Raw genomic sequence first — 13,584 nt, 5'->3', positions numbered from 1 at the left:
AATGTCAAATGATATATACACCTTCCTTTCAACAAATCCTGGCCAGATTTCATAGTTCGCCTAATACTCAAATAATGTCCGCAGGATAAAATACATTTTTGTGATAAGATAGTCTTTTGAGAGTTGGAGCCCAACCCAGTTGTATACCACAACCCAGGCTTAATCTTTGACATTAATTGATTATTGGCTATCCATGACCTTTAATATAGAGACTACTCTCATCATTTAACCATTACAATTTGAGGATTTGACTGGAAACATTGCTCAAATTATTGTACTAATTTATTTCTGCTTTTTAATCATAAACTTTGAGGGGAGAAAAATGTACTTGCTGCTTAACATCCTGCCCCCACTAAGAGATAAGATCATAAACAGATAATCAACGTTGCACCTGTCTCCTAATGTTATGACCGATTAAGAGTTGTGCATGCAACAACATGGAAAAAACCTGGAGTTTAATGCATTTGATTCCAAGTCAGTCATTTCCAGCAAAATTTGTAAGATAACCATCAGAAAAATAAAACAAAAGCAGAGCATGTTATCAGTCAGACCCTTTTGATCTACATAATCTACATAACTTCGAAAATTGATACACTATTAGTACTATTTTAAAAAGAAAATTATATTATTATTATTATATTTCTTTGGAATAAGATTCCTCAGTCGGTCCCATGTGAACAAAATCAGATTTTATGACTCAATACCTCGACCCATGATTGCCTTCTTTGTGTTCCTCTCTGGCCTCAACAGGATTATGTAACACTTGGGTCCAAACAGGGCCACCAGAAGGCCAAAACTGGATGCCAATATAGCAAATACCTCCACTGCGTCTGCATATTTACCTGGAGAGTTTATATAGGCAGGAACAAAGGCCACCCACACAGCACAGAATATCAGCATGCTGAAAGTGATGAGTTTGGCCTCATTAAAGTTATCTGGAAGATTTCTTGCCAGAAATGCTAAAACAAAACTGAGGATGGCCAGTAGGCCGATGTAGCCCAGTAACACTGCAAAACCAATTGTGGAACCAACGACACATTCAAAAACTATCTTGTCATTGTAGTATTGTGTGTTTTTATGTGGGGATGGTGAGGAGGAGACAAGCCAAGCTGTGCAGATTGCTGCTTGAATTGAAGTGAGAACCACAACTGTTCCTCTCTGTTGCATAACACCAAACCACTTCAGACTGGCTTCTCCTCCTGGTTTGGATGCTCGAAACACAGCCAGAACCACCATAGTTTTAACCAGGATACATGAGACACAAAGCACAAAACTGATCCCAAAGGCTGCATGTCTCAGCTGGCATGTCCACAGTCTGGGTCGTCCGATGAATAACAGTGAACACAGGAAGCAAAGTTTAAGTGACAGTAAAAGCTGGAAACTGAGCTCAGAATTGTTGGCTCGTACAATAGGAGTCTTTCGATAATGGATGAAGATCCCCAGAACGACAGCACTGATAAATGTGCCCAGCAGTGAAGCAGTAGTCAGACAGATACCCAGAGGTTCATGATAGGAGAGGAACTCTGTTTTCTTGGGAACACAGTGGTCACGCTGGGGGCTGGACCAGAAATCTTCTGGACAACTGATGCACTCCACAGAGTCTGGAGATAGAAGGAAGAGAGTGAAATACTTGCTGTATGAAATAAAACAAAACATAGTGATGAAGAAACACCTACTGGTCTTATTGCTGATCTTTCCCCCAGAACACGAGACACAGTCGAAACAACACACAGGTTTTCCCTTTTTTCTCACCATGCGTGTCCCTGGAGGACAGTCCTCACTGCACACTGACTGAGGTGACTGTTGCAAATTAGAAATGTTGTTTCATTACTGACTGGACTTCTTCAAACTGCTATAACCAAAGGAGAAAATACAAAACATAGGTAACCTTTTTAAATTCAGAATTCCAGAAGATTTTGTGTCCTTCAAGTAAGAGTTCATCCCCTCTGGAGGCTGACCACCAAACTTCACCAACAGTCTGAACTTCAGTTCTTCCATCAGGGAGCCACAACCAGTTCATGACATCATATGTTGGTAATACATCTCCATTCTCATCAAATGATACTTGATCACCAAATGATGTGGTGAAGTTGACCTTTTCTAAATAATAAACAAGCTGGAGGAGGAAGAATCAAAAGAAGACAAAATTAAAAACAGTTTATTACAGTGACTTGAGGTGAACTATGCATAAAACAACAAATACACAATGTTTTATACTTTAGTTTATTTTAGCTTTTTTGCTTTTTTAAAAACAGCAGAGACTTCTTTAGGTCACACGAAATATATGAAATGTGGTGGAGAAGCAACAGCTTTGTCAGTGACTAACAACTTCTGAAATTAAACATGTTTGAAACTGTTTTGTCCATTTAAATTGGTAATAATGGCTAACCATAGGAACAAGTGAAATATCTTAATATTTTGAGAATTTTACACAAGATGAAAATTTTAAAGATTATGGTGATGACGATCATGATGATGATGATAATGAATAGATTTAAAATATTCTTTTCAATTTAGTTTTATTTGAATTATGGGAACAACTACCTTCTTTATTGTGAGACTTTTTCTTCTGATTGCAGTACACCTTACTGAATTAATCTACAAGGTTTTATAACCCTAAAATATTCCAATTGACAGCAATGAATACTAGTTTTTTCCACTTTGTTTTTTCTTGTCCCATTTCATTTGATAGCTTTGACTATTCCCCTTCAAATCAATGTCAGGATTGAGAAATAGCAAATGTGCAGAATTTGAAGGGACTTCACACCTGCCAGAGCTCCAGTCTTTGCAAACTGCTGCAGCTGTGCCCTGTGAAAGGCCCTCTTCCAGGCTCACACTGCAGCATATCATCAAGAGCGTATGCAAGAGCATACACAGCTTTGTACACGTTGTACTCCGGTCTGAGGTTTGATATGTCCCGGAGCTCACTTTCTACATTTTCTAAATCTTCCTCTCCTGTGCACAGTGATCCACCAGCTTCCACCCAACCTGCTGGAGGAGGTGCAAACCTACACTGAAATGTGAGTTCCCAGAACTGATTCACCTAAAGGAGATGGAAAGAAATTACATGAGCAGCTGTGGCGTTAGACAATGGATGTTGCAATGGGATTTAAAATAGCTAATTGGGAGCTTAAACATACAATTTAAAATATTTCTGTTGATTGTAAATCAATGTAACCCAAATTAAGCCAAATATTACAAAAGAAAGGTCCCAATGTCATCTGGAAGGTGATTGTGTGTTGTGTTATTGGTATACCTTAAAATAGTCTGTAAGTCATCTCACCTGCCCCTGCTCCTTTAAGTTTGTAATTCAGGTTTACACCACATGATGGTGTACTGACACAATCTCAGAAACAGCTTTAAGAATAGTTACTACAATATTGGCTTAAGTGAACTACACACAATGTCATATGTTATATAATTAGTGTTCTCCCATTTACACATGAGACCCAATCTGGACAACTGACCCTACCAGCCACAAATGAGAGCCAAAGAGCCCAAACTATGACAAACAAGCTAAAGAATGCCTTGAAATAAAGATATATTGACCTAATAAACACCCACCATACTATTCTGAAGACTGTTGTTGAAATGTAGATCAGGACGTATTTGCAATAGGAAATCCATGAGTCCTGATATTTCTCCCCTACGAATAGCAATGCCCAGTGTGCCGCCCAAGTAAGGCATGAAACGAGGGGTCTGCAAAGAAGCTGCTGTTGCTGTCCAGGCTTCACTGGCCATCCACTGCAGGCCAGTAACATCTTGCCTCACCACCTGTGTGTCATATAATACCACATAGTTAAAAATGGAAATCAGATAGACTTTCAATATCCCCAACTGGTCATCAGGAGGTTACACAAAATGTAGTATTATCACTGATATTACATCATAAATTTAAAAAATATTCTACATAATAACACTTTTTTAATTCACCCATAGATCATCAATAAAAAAAGAAGTATTAGATCGTAAAATTATATTGTATGTTATTTGCCTGTGGGATCTTACTCCACTCACAGCAGCCCTAACAGCTAAAATATGCAAGTTATTCAGTTTGTGTGGTCTTTGTGTTTAGGAGTATATACGAAAGCAGTTTATATTTATACAGACAACAAGAATGAGCTGAGTTGTACTTGAGTTCCTACCTCTTCCATGAGGTGAATCATGTAGGGCTCATTAACAAATGCTATGACCACACGAGCCGTGGATTTCTTCATCACACCCACAATTCTCTGTATTTCAGCTGGGTTTTTGCTGGATGGAAAAACTTCCAAGTAGGCCAGACAGCCTCCACCACTCGGACCCAGGTCAGACTGGAAGGATCGAGCAGCGTGGAGTCCATAGTCATCATCACTGACCAGCAGACCAGTCCAGGTCCATCCAAAGTGCTTCAAAATCTGAATCATAGCGCTCACCTGAAAGGAGTTATTGAAGAGTTATGTGCACATCTTCCACAGTGAACAACAATTATAGAAACATTTCAACCTTTTTGAATCACATACACAAGCAATCTTAACAATGACAAAGTGACAAGTGCAGCACAAGTTTTCTTCATGTTTCATAATACTTGAATTTCACCCTCTCCCATAGTTTTTTTTTTTTTTTCACATTATAATTTTCACCTGGAAAGCATCACTTGGGATGGTCCTGAAGAAAGATGGAAACTTTTGCCGGTCACTCAGGCATGAACAGGTGGCATAATAACTCACCTGTGGAAGATACATGCTGTAATATCAGGAAAAGCTTTATGTGAGCTTTATGCTCACAAAAGGCTCAAAAATAATAATAAAAAAACAGATCATAACAAGTCTTTTGAGAAAACTTACCACAGGCATTCTATACAACCCTAAGGCGGTGGAGATGGCAATAGCATTTGTTGAAGTGGTATCACCCACAATCCCGATGACTGGAGGACTTCCTACACAAGTCTCATTCAATATGATTTGTTCATCTTGACCGTTGGCCAAAGTGAACGCTGCACGGACTCCAACGGCAAGTTGAATGCAGTTATCATACAGACTGTATCCCAGAGTCACATTTGGTAACAGGTTGGAGTTTCTGTTGATCTCGTCAACAGCAAAGGCCATGGTCTGGGCCAGTCTGAATCCTACAACATCAAATCTAACAAACAAAAACAATGTTTTTTACAACAATATGCAAAAATTCACAACACAGATACAAATTGCATAAATTGGACCACAATTTGTATAAATTCACAGGATGTTGGCAATAACATGAACATATACATTGTTTATGTGATATTTAAATATGACACAAACACATTTGAGTTTGCTTTTTACCCTGATTTCAGTTTGTTTCTTCCCTCTTACACTCACCCATGACATTTAGGTTGTGGCGGCTTTGAAGTGAATGACAGGTCAGGGAAGATGGCATAAAAGTGGGCTTCAAACAACCCACCAAGAATCACATCTCCTGGCCTGTGCATCTCACTTTGCTGCAGTGTTTCCTGTAATCGACAGGTGAGGGGAAACACAGCGGACACAGCAGAATAAATCTTCGACAAAACCAACACAAGAGAAAATAAGTTAGTGTGGAAAAATGTCCTCATGGCGTCTGGCTTCCTGAGCTCAGTTATAAAGCTTTGCTGATCTATCACCTCCTTATATTACCTTGCAACATTGCTTCATCTTACATGCCCAAGAAGTAGGGGCAGGGCCTTGACTTGTTTCATTAGAATTCCATTTTACATGAAGGTACACTTGGCATGAACAAAATCAGAAGATTTTAATTTACAACTTCTTTTTATTTAATTGTACGTGACATTTATGATATACATTCACTTGGTATAAAATAACATAAATCAACCCTAATGTTTATTTTCCCTGCATCACAAAACATATATTTGTGGCTTTAACTGTGATAAATAAAATTCACCAAATGCATCAACAGCATCTCTGCATCACATGTGAAAAGAGTTCAGCAAAATGAACACTAGATGGGAGAAACAGCCCACAATAAGCACGGCTTCCTAGTTTAATGCTGTCTGGTTTGATATTAGACTGATGAATCTAAACAGCTACATAAATTATTTCAGAAATGTCAGCATGTTCATACGTCTATAATATTATAGTATTGTTGAGTGTTTGTCAATGTTGTAGATGTAAATAAACACAGCATGGAAAAGAGCTTTAATAATTTAATAACTCGCCACATTAAATATAAATATACTAGCGGACGGTCATGAAGTCTGACTGAATTGGCAAACATAATAATTTAATCAGTTATTTCTGCACTTATAAGAAATAAACTGAGCAACCATCAGTTCATGCTAAATAAAACTAGATTGCAAACAATCAAAAGGTTTCACTTTTTGATTTAGATTCTGGAGAAGAAACAAAATGTTTACACTGGACACTATTTTTCTAAGATGTATGTTTGGACTTACTTTTTACGGCGATTTGACCCGAACAGATCAACATTTGAAGCTGAACATAACAACTGTGAGCTTTGCCAGCCAACTTGTTTATGTTTCAGATGTGCTTGAACACATTTTGTTTAAATAACTAAGAAATAGAAAAGAGATACACATAATAAACATTTCCCTTATTATTTATGCACATTGAATCAGTTTAGGATGTAATTTACATGCAGGCTTCACTAATTTACAATTTTACATTTTATGGAAACAATCTTGCTTCAGTGAATCATTTTCTCAAAAATCTATTGAGGGTAACAATGCTTTATGAATTTTCATGAAGTGATTTATTCATGTCCAAATTAAATTGATTTAACTTCATTTTGGAGGATCACAATACAAATTCTGATTTAAAAACATTTGTAAACACACAAGTAGCATGTGCTTTGTATTTTAACTTCATCCTGTTAAACAAAAAACAACAAACAAACAAAAACAACCCACATATGATGCAGGTGGTCTCATTTAGGAAAAACAAATTGTTATTATCATGCTTGTGTAATTTGATTTCCCTGCTGCTTGTCATGTTTTATGAATATCTGTGGCGTAGCTACAGATATTCTCAATATATCAACAATCTCAACACTCAACAATCTCCCAATCGGTAGCTTGTAGGTTAATTTCCCTATTGTCCTTATGTTCAAGTGTCCTTGAGCAAGACACTAAACATCATATTGCTCCAAATGGATGGATTAAGTATCGTGCATGGCAGCCACATCCATTGGTTTGTGAATATGTGTGTGAATGGGTGAATGTGATTAACAATGTAATGCCCTGTGCTCAAGTGGTGTAAAGGGGCTCTATAGGTGAAATCTATTTGTTTTTATATATTCTTTGGGGTGGTTTTGCATTTAATATAGAATATATATCTGAACATGACTCATTACATTATGTTGGTTCAAATAAAGATAGGTATTGCCTCTACGACCCAATACCTCGACCCATAATGGCCTTCTTTGTGTTCCTCTCTGGTCGCAGCAGAATTATATAACATTTTGGTCCAAACAGTGCCATCAAGAGGCCAAAACTGGATGCCAGGATGGCAAAGACCTCTACTGCATCTGCATAATTACCTGGTGAGCTGATGTAAGCAGGAACAAAGGCCACCCACACAGCACAGAAGATCAGCATGCTGAAAGTGATGAGTTTGGCCTCATTAAAGTTATCTGGAAGATTTCTTGCCAGAAATGCTAAAACAAAACTGAGGATGGCCAGTAGGCCGATGTAGCCCAGTAACACTGCAAAACCAATTGTGGAACCAACGACACATTCAAAAACGATCTTGTCATTGTAGTATTGTGTGTTTTTATGTGGGGATGGTGAGGAGGAGACAAGCCAAGCTGTGCAGATTGCTGCTTGAATTGAAGTGAGAACCACAACTGTTCCTCTCTGTTGCATAACACCAAACCACTTCAGACTGGCTTCTCCTCCTGGTTTGGATGCTCGAAACACAGCCAGAACCACCATAGTTTTAACCAGGATACATGAGACACAAAGCACAAAACTGATCCCAAAGGCTGCATGTCTCAGCTGGCATGTCCACAGTCTGGGTCGTCCGATGAATAACAGTGAACACAGGAAGCAAAGTTTAAGTGACAGTAAAAGCTGGAAACTGAGCTCAGAATTGTTGGCTCGTACAATAGGAGTCTTTCGATAATGGATGAAGATCCCCAGAACAACAGCACTGATAAATGTGCCCAGCAGTGAAGCAGTAGTCAGACAGATACCCAGAGGTTCATGATAGGAGAGGAACTCTGTTTTCTTGGGAACACAGTGGTCACGCTGGGGGCTGGACCAGAAATCTTCTGGACAACTGATGCACTCCACAGAGTCTGGAGATAGAAGGAAGAGAGTGAAATACTTGCTGTATGAAATAAAACAAAACATAGTGATGAAGAAACACCTACTGGTCTTATTGCTGATCTTTCCCCCAGAACACGAGACACAGTCGAAACAACACACAGGTTTTCCCTTTTTTCTCACCATGCGTGTCCCTGGAGGACAGTCCTCACTGCACACTGACTGAGGTGACTGTTGCAAATTAGAAATGTTGTTTCATTACTGACTGGACTTCTTCAAACTGCTATAACCAAAGGAGAAAATACAAAACATAGGTAACCTTTTTAAATTCAGAATTCCAGAAGATTTTGTGTCCTTCAAGTAAGAGTTCATCCCCTCTGGAGGCTGACCGCCAAACTTCACCAACAGTCTGAACTTCAGTTCTTCCATCAGGGAGCCACAACCAGTTCATGACATCATATGTTGGTAATACATCTCCATTCTCATCAAATGATACTTGATCACCAAATGATGTGGTGAAGTTGACCTTTTCTAAATAATAAACAAGCTGGAGGAGGAAGAATCAAAAGAAGACAAAATTAAAAACAGTTTATTACAGTGACTTGAGGTGAACTATGCATAAAACAACAAATACACAATGTTTTATACTTTAGTTTATTTTAGCTTTTTTGCTTTTTTAAAAACAGCAGAGACTTCTTTAGGTCACACGAAATATATGAAATGTGGTGGAGAAGCAACAGCTTTGTCAGTGACTAACAACTTCTGAAATTAAACATGTTTGAAACTGTTTTGTCCATTTAAATTGGTAATAATGGCTAACCATAGGAACAAGTGAAATATCTTAATATTTTGAGAATTTTACACAAGATGAAAATTTTAAAGATTATGGTGATGACGATCATGATGATGATGATAATGAATAGATTTAAAATATTCTTTTCAATTTAGTTTTATTTGAATTATGGGAACAACTACCTTCTTTATTGTGAGACTTTTTCTTCTGATTGCAGTACACCTTACTGAATTAATCTACAAGGTTTTATAACCCTAAAATATTCCAATTGACAGCAATGAATACTAGTTTTTTCCACTTTGTTTTTTCTTGTCCCATTTCATTTGATAGCTTTGACTATTCCCCTTCAAATCAATGTCAGGATTGAGAAATAGCAAATGTGCAGAATTTGAAGGGACTTCACACCTGCCAGAGCTCCAGTCTTTGCAAACTGCTGCAGCTGTGCCCTGTGAAAGGCCCTCTTCCAGGCTCACACTGCAGCATATCATCAAGAGCGTATGCAAGAGCATACACAGCTTTGTACACGTTGTACTCCGGTCTGAGGTTTGATATGTCCCGGAGCTCACTTTCTACATTTTCTAAATCTTCCTCTCCTGTGCACAGTGATCCACCAGCTTCCACCCAACCTGCTGGAGGAGGTGCAAACCTACACTGAAATGTGAGTTCCCAGAACTGATTCACCTAAAGGAGATGGAAAGAAATTACATGAGCAGCTGTGGCGTTAGACAATGGATGTTGCAATGGGATTTAAAATAGCTAATTGGGAGCTTAAACATACAATTTAAAATATTTCTGTTGATTGTAAATCAATGTAACCCAAATTAAGCCAAATATTACAAAAGAAAGGTCCCAATGTCATCTGGAAGGTGATTGTGTGTTGTGTTATTGGTATACCTTAAAATAGTCTGTAAGTCATCTCACCTGCCCCTGCTCCTTTAAGTTTGTAATTCAGGTTTACACCACATGATGGTGTACTGACACAATCTCAGAAACAGCTTTAAGAATAGTTACTACAATATTGGCTTAAGTGAACTACACACAATGTCATATGTTATATAATTAGTGTTCTCCCATTTACACATGAGACCCAATCTGGACAACTGACCCTACCAGCCACAAATGAGAGCCAAAGAGCCCAAACTATGACAAACAAGCTAAAGAATGCCTTGAAATAAAGATATATTGACCTAATAAACACCCACCATACTATTCTGAAGACTGTTGTTGAAATGTAGATCAGGACGTATTTGCAATAGGAAATCCATGAGTCCTGATATTTCTCCCCTACGAATAGCAATGCCCAGTGTGCCGCCCAAGTAAGGCATGAAACGAGGGGTCTGCAAAGAAGCTGCTGTTGCTGTCCAGGCTTCACTGGCCATCCACTGCAGGCCAGTAACATCTTGCCTCACCACCTGTGTGTCATATAATACCACATAGTTAAAAATGGAAATCAGATAGACTTTCAATATCCCCAACTGGTCATCAGGAGGTTACACAAAATGTAGTATTATCACTGATATTACATCATAAATTTAAAAAATATTCTACATAATAACACTTTTTTAATTCACCCATAGATCATCAATAAAAAAAGAAGTATTAGATCGTAAAATTATATTGTATGTTATTTGCCTGTGGGATCTTACTCCACTCACAGCAGCCCTAACAGCTAAAATATGCAAGTTATTCAGTTTGTGTGGTCTTTGTGTTTAGGAGTATATACGAAAGCAGTTTATATTTATACAGACGACAAGAATGAGCTGAGTTGTACTTGAGTTCCTACCTCTTCCATGAGGTGAATCATGTAGCGCTCATGAACAAATATTATCACCACACGAGCCGTGGATTTCTTCATCACACCCACAATTCTCTGTATTTCAGCTGGGTTTTTGCTGGATGGAAAAACTTCCAAGTAGGCCAGACAGCCTCCACCACTCGGACCCAGGTCAGACTGGAAGGATCGAGCAGCGTGGAGTCCATAGTCATCATCACTGACCAGCAGACCAGTCCAGGTCCATCCAAAGTGCTTCAAAATCTGAATCATAGCGCTCACCTGAAAGGAGTTATTGAAGAGTTATGTGCACATCTTCCACAGTGAACAACAATTATAGAAACATTTCAACCTTTTTGAATCACATGCACAAGCAATCTTAACAATGACAAAGTGACAAGTACAGCACAAGTTTTCTTCATGTTTCATAATACTTGAATTTCACCCTCTCCCATAGTTTTTTTTTTTTTTTTCACATTCTAATTTTCACCTGGAAAGCATCACTTGGGATGGTCCTGAAGAAAGATGGAAACTTTTGCCGGTCACTCAGGCATGAACAGGTGGCATAATAACTCACCTGTGGAAGATACATGCTGTAATATCAGGAAAAGAGGTGACCATTCACTGCTTTATGTTCACAAAAGGCTCAAAAATAATAATTAAAAAACAGATCATAACAAGTCTTTTGAGAAAACTTACCACAGGCATTCTATACAACCCTAAGGCGGTGGAGATGGCAATAGCATTTGTTGAAGTGGTATCACCCACAATCCCGATGACTGGAGGACTTCCTACACAAGTCTCATTCAATATGATTTGTTCATCTTGACCATTGGCCAAAGTGAGCGCTGCACGGACTCCAACGGCAAGTTGAATGCAGTTATCATACAGACTGTATCCCAGAGTCACATTTGGTAACAGGTTGGAGTTTCTGTTGATCTCGTCAACAGCAAAGGCCATGGTCTGGGCCAGTCTGAATCCTACAACATCAAATCTAACACACAAAAACAATGTTTTTTACAACAATATGCAAAAATTCACAACACAGATACAAATTGCATAAATTGGACCACAATTTGTATAAATTCACGGGATGTTGGCAATAACATGAACATATACATTGTTTATGTGATATTTAAATATGACACAAACACATTTGAGTTTGCTTTTTACCCTGATTTCAGTTTGTTTCTTCCCTCTTACACTCACCCATGACATTTAGGTTGTGGCGGCTTTGAAGTGAATGACAGGTCAGGGAAGATGGCATAAAAGTGGGCTTCAAACAACCCACCAAGAATCACATCTCCTGGCCTGTGCATCTCACTTTGCTGCAGTGTTTCCTGTAATCGACAGGTGAGGGGAAACACAGTGGACACAGCAGAATAAATCTTCGACAAAACCAACACATGAGAAAATAAGTTAGTGTGGAAAAATGTCCTCATGGCGTCTGGCTTCCTGAGCTCAGTTATAAAGCTTTGCTGATCTATCACCTCCTTATATTACCTTGCAACATTGCTTCATCTTACATGCCCAAGAAGTAGGGGCAGGGCCTTGACTTGTTTCATTAGAATTCCATTTTACATGAAGGTACACTTGGCATGAACAAAATCAGAAGATTTTAATTTGCAACTTCTTTTTATTTAATTGTACATGACATTTATGATATACATTCACTTGGTATAAAATTACATAAATCAACCCTAATGTTTATTTTCCCCGCATCTCAAAACATATATTTGTGGCTTTAACTGTGATAAATAAAATTCACCAAATGCATAAACAGCATCTCTGCATCACATGTGAAAAGAGTTCAGCAAAATGAACACTAGATGGGAGAAACAGCCCACAATAAGCACGGCTTCCTAGTTTAATGCTGTCTGGTTTGATATTAGACTGATGAATCTAAACAGCTACATTAATTATTTCAGAAACGTCAGCATGTTCATACGTCTATAATATTATAGTATTGTTGAGTGTTTGTCAATGTTGTAGAGGTAAATAAACACAGCATGGAAAAGAGCTTCAATAATTTAATAACTCGCCACATTAAATATAAGTATACTAGCGGACGGTCATGAAGTCTGACTGAATTGGCAAACTTAATAATTTCATCAGTTATTTCTTCATTTCTAAGAAATAAACTGAGCAACCATCAGTTCATGCTAAATAAAACTATATTGCAAACAATCAAAAGTTTTCACTTTTTGATTTAAATTCTGGAGAAGAAACAAAATGTTTACACTGGACACTATTTTTCTAAGATGTATGTTTGGACTTACTTTTTACGGCGGTATGACCTGAACAATCAAAATTTTAAACTTAACATCACAACTGTGAACGTTTCCTTTTTTATTTATGCACATTGAATCAGTTTATGATATAATTTACATGCAGGCTTCACTAATTCGCAATTTTACAATTTATGGAAACAATTGTGCTTCAGTGAATCATTTTCTAAAAAGCCTATTGAGGGTCACAATGCTTTAGGGATTTTCATGAAGTGATTCATTCAGGTCCAAATGAACTTGATTTCAACATAAAATTAACATGTGCTTTGTGTGTTAAGTTCATCCTGTTAAAAAAAAAAAGTGACAGCAGGTCATCCCATAATCGGTAGCTTGTAGGTTCATTTCCCTATTGTCCTTATGTCCAAGTCTCCTTGACCAAGACACTAACACTCATATTGCTCTGAACAGATGGATTAAGCACCGTCCAAGTCATTGGTGTGTGAATGGGTTAATGTGATTAACAATGTAAGCTCCTGTGCTCAAGTTATGTAAAAGT

The 13,584-nt window shown here is 38.0% G+C and overlaps 1 protein-coding gene across 1 annotated transcript; it reads right to left on the bottom strand.

The window, feature by feature from the left end:
- Positions 1 to 690: 690 nt before the first annotated feature.
- Positions 691 to 12,119, bottom strand: LOC308137608 (vomeronasal type-2 receptor 1-like; the record flags this gene model as incomplete). Its single annotated transcript, XM_080506360.1, has 19 exons — positions 691 to 1,601; positions 1,677 to 1,800; positions 1,889 to 2,116; positions 2,768 to 3,043; positions 3,565 to 3,774; positions 4,146 to 4,415; positions 4,623 to 4,709; positions 4,827 to 5,121; positions 5,337 to 5,467; positions 5,896 to 5,915; positions 7,372 to 8,268; positions 8,344 to 8,467; positions 8,556 to 8,783; positions 9,435 to 9,710; positions 10,232 to 10,441; positions 10,813 to 11,082; positions 11,291 to 11,377; positions 11,500 to 11,794; positions 12,010 to 12,119. 19 exons carry the CDS (start codon positions 12,117 to 12,119, stop codon positions 691 to 693), a joined length of 5,049 nt encoding a protein of 1,682 aa, XP_080362486.1.
- Positions 12,120 to 13,584: the final 1,465 nt, after the last annotated feature.

This window comes from Blennius ocellaris (assembly GCF_963422515.1).
Source record: "Blennius ocellaris genome assembly, chromosome: 2".
Classification (NCBI taxonomy): Eukaryota; Metazoa; Chordata; class Actinopteri; order Blenniiformes; family Blenniidae; genus Blennius; species Blennius ocellaris.
This window is presented reverse-complemented; position numbering and strand designations above follow the sequence as displayed.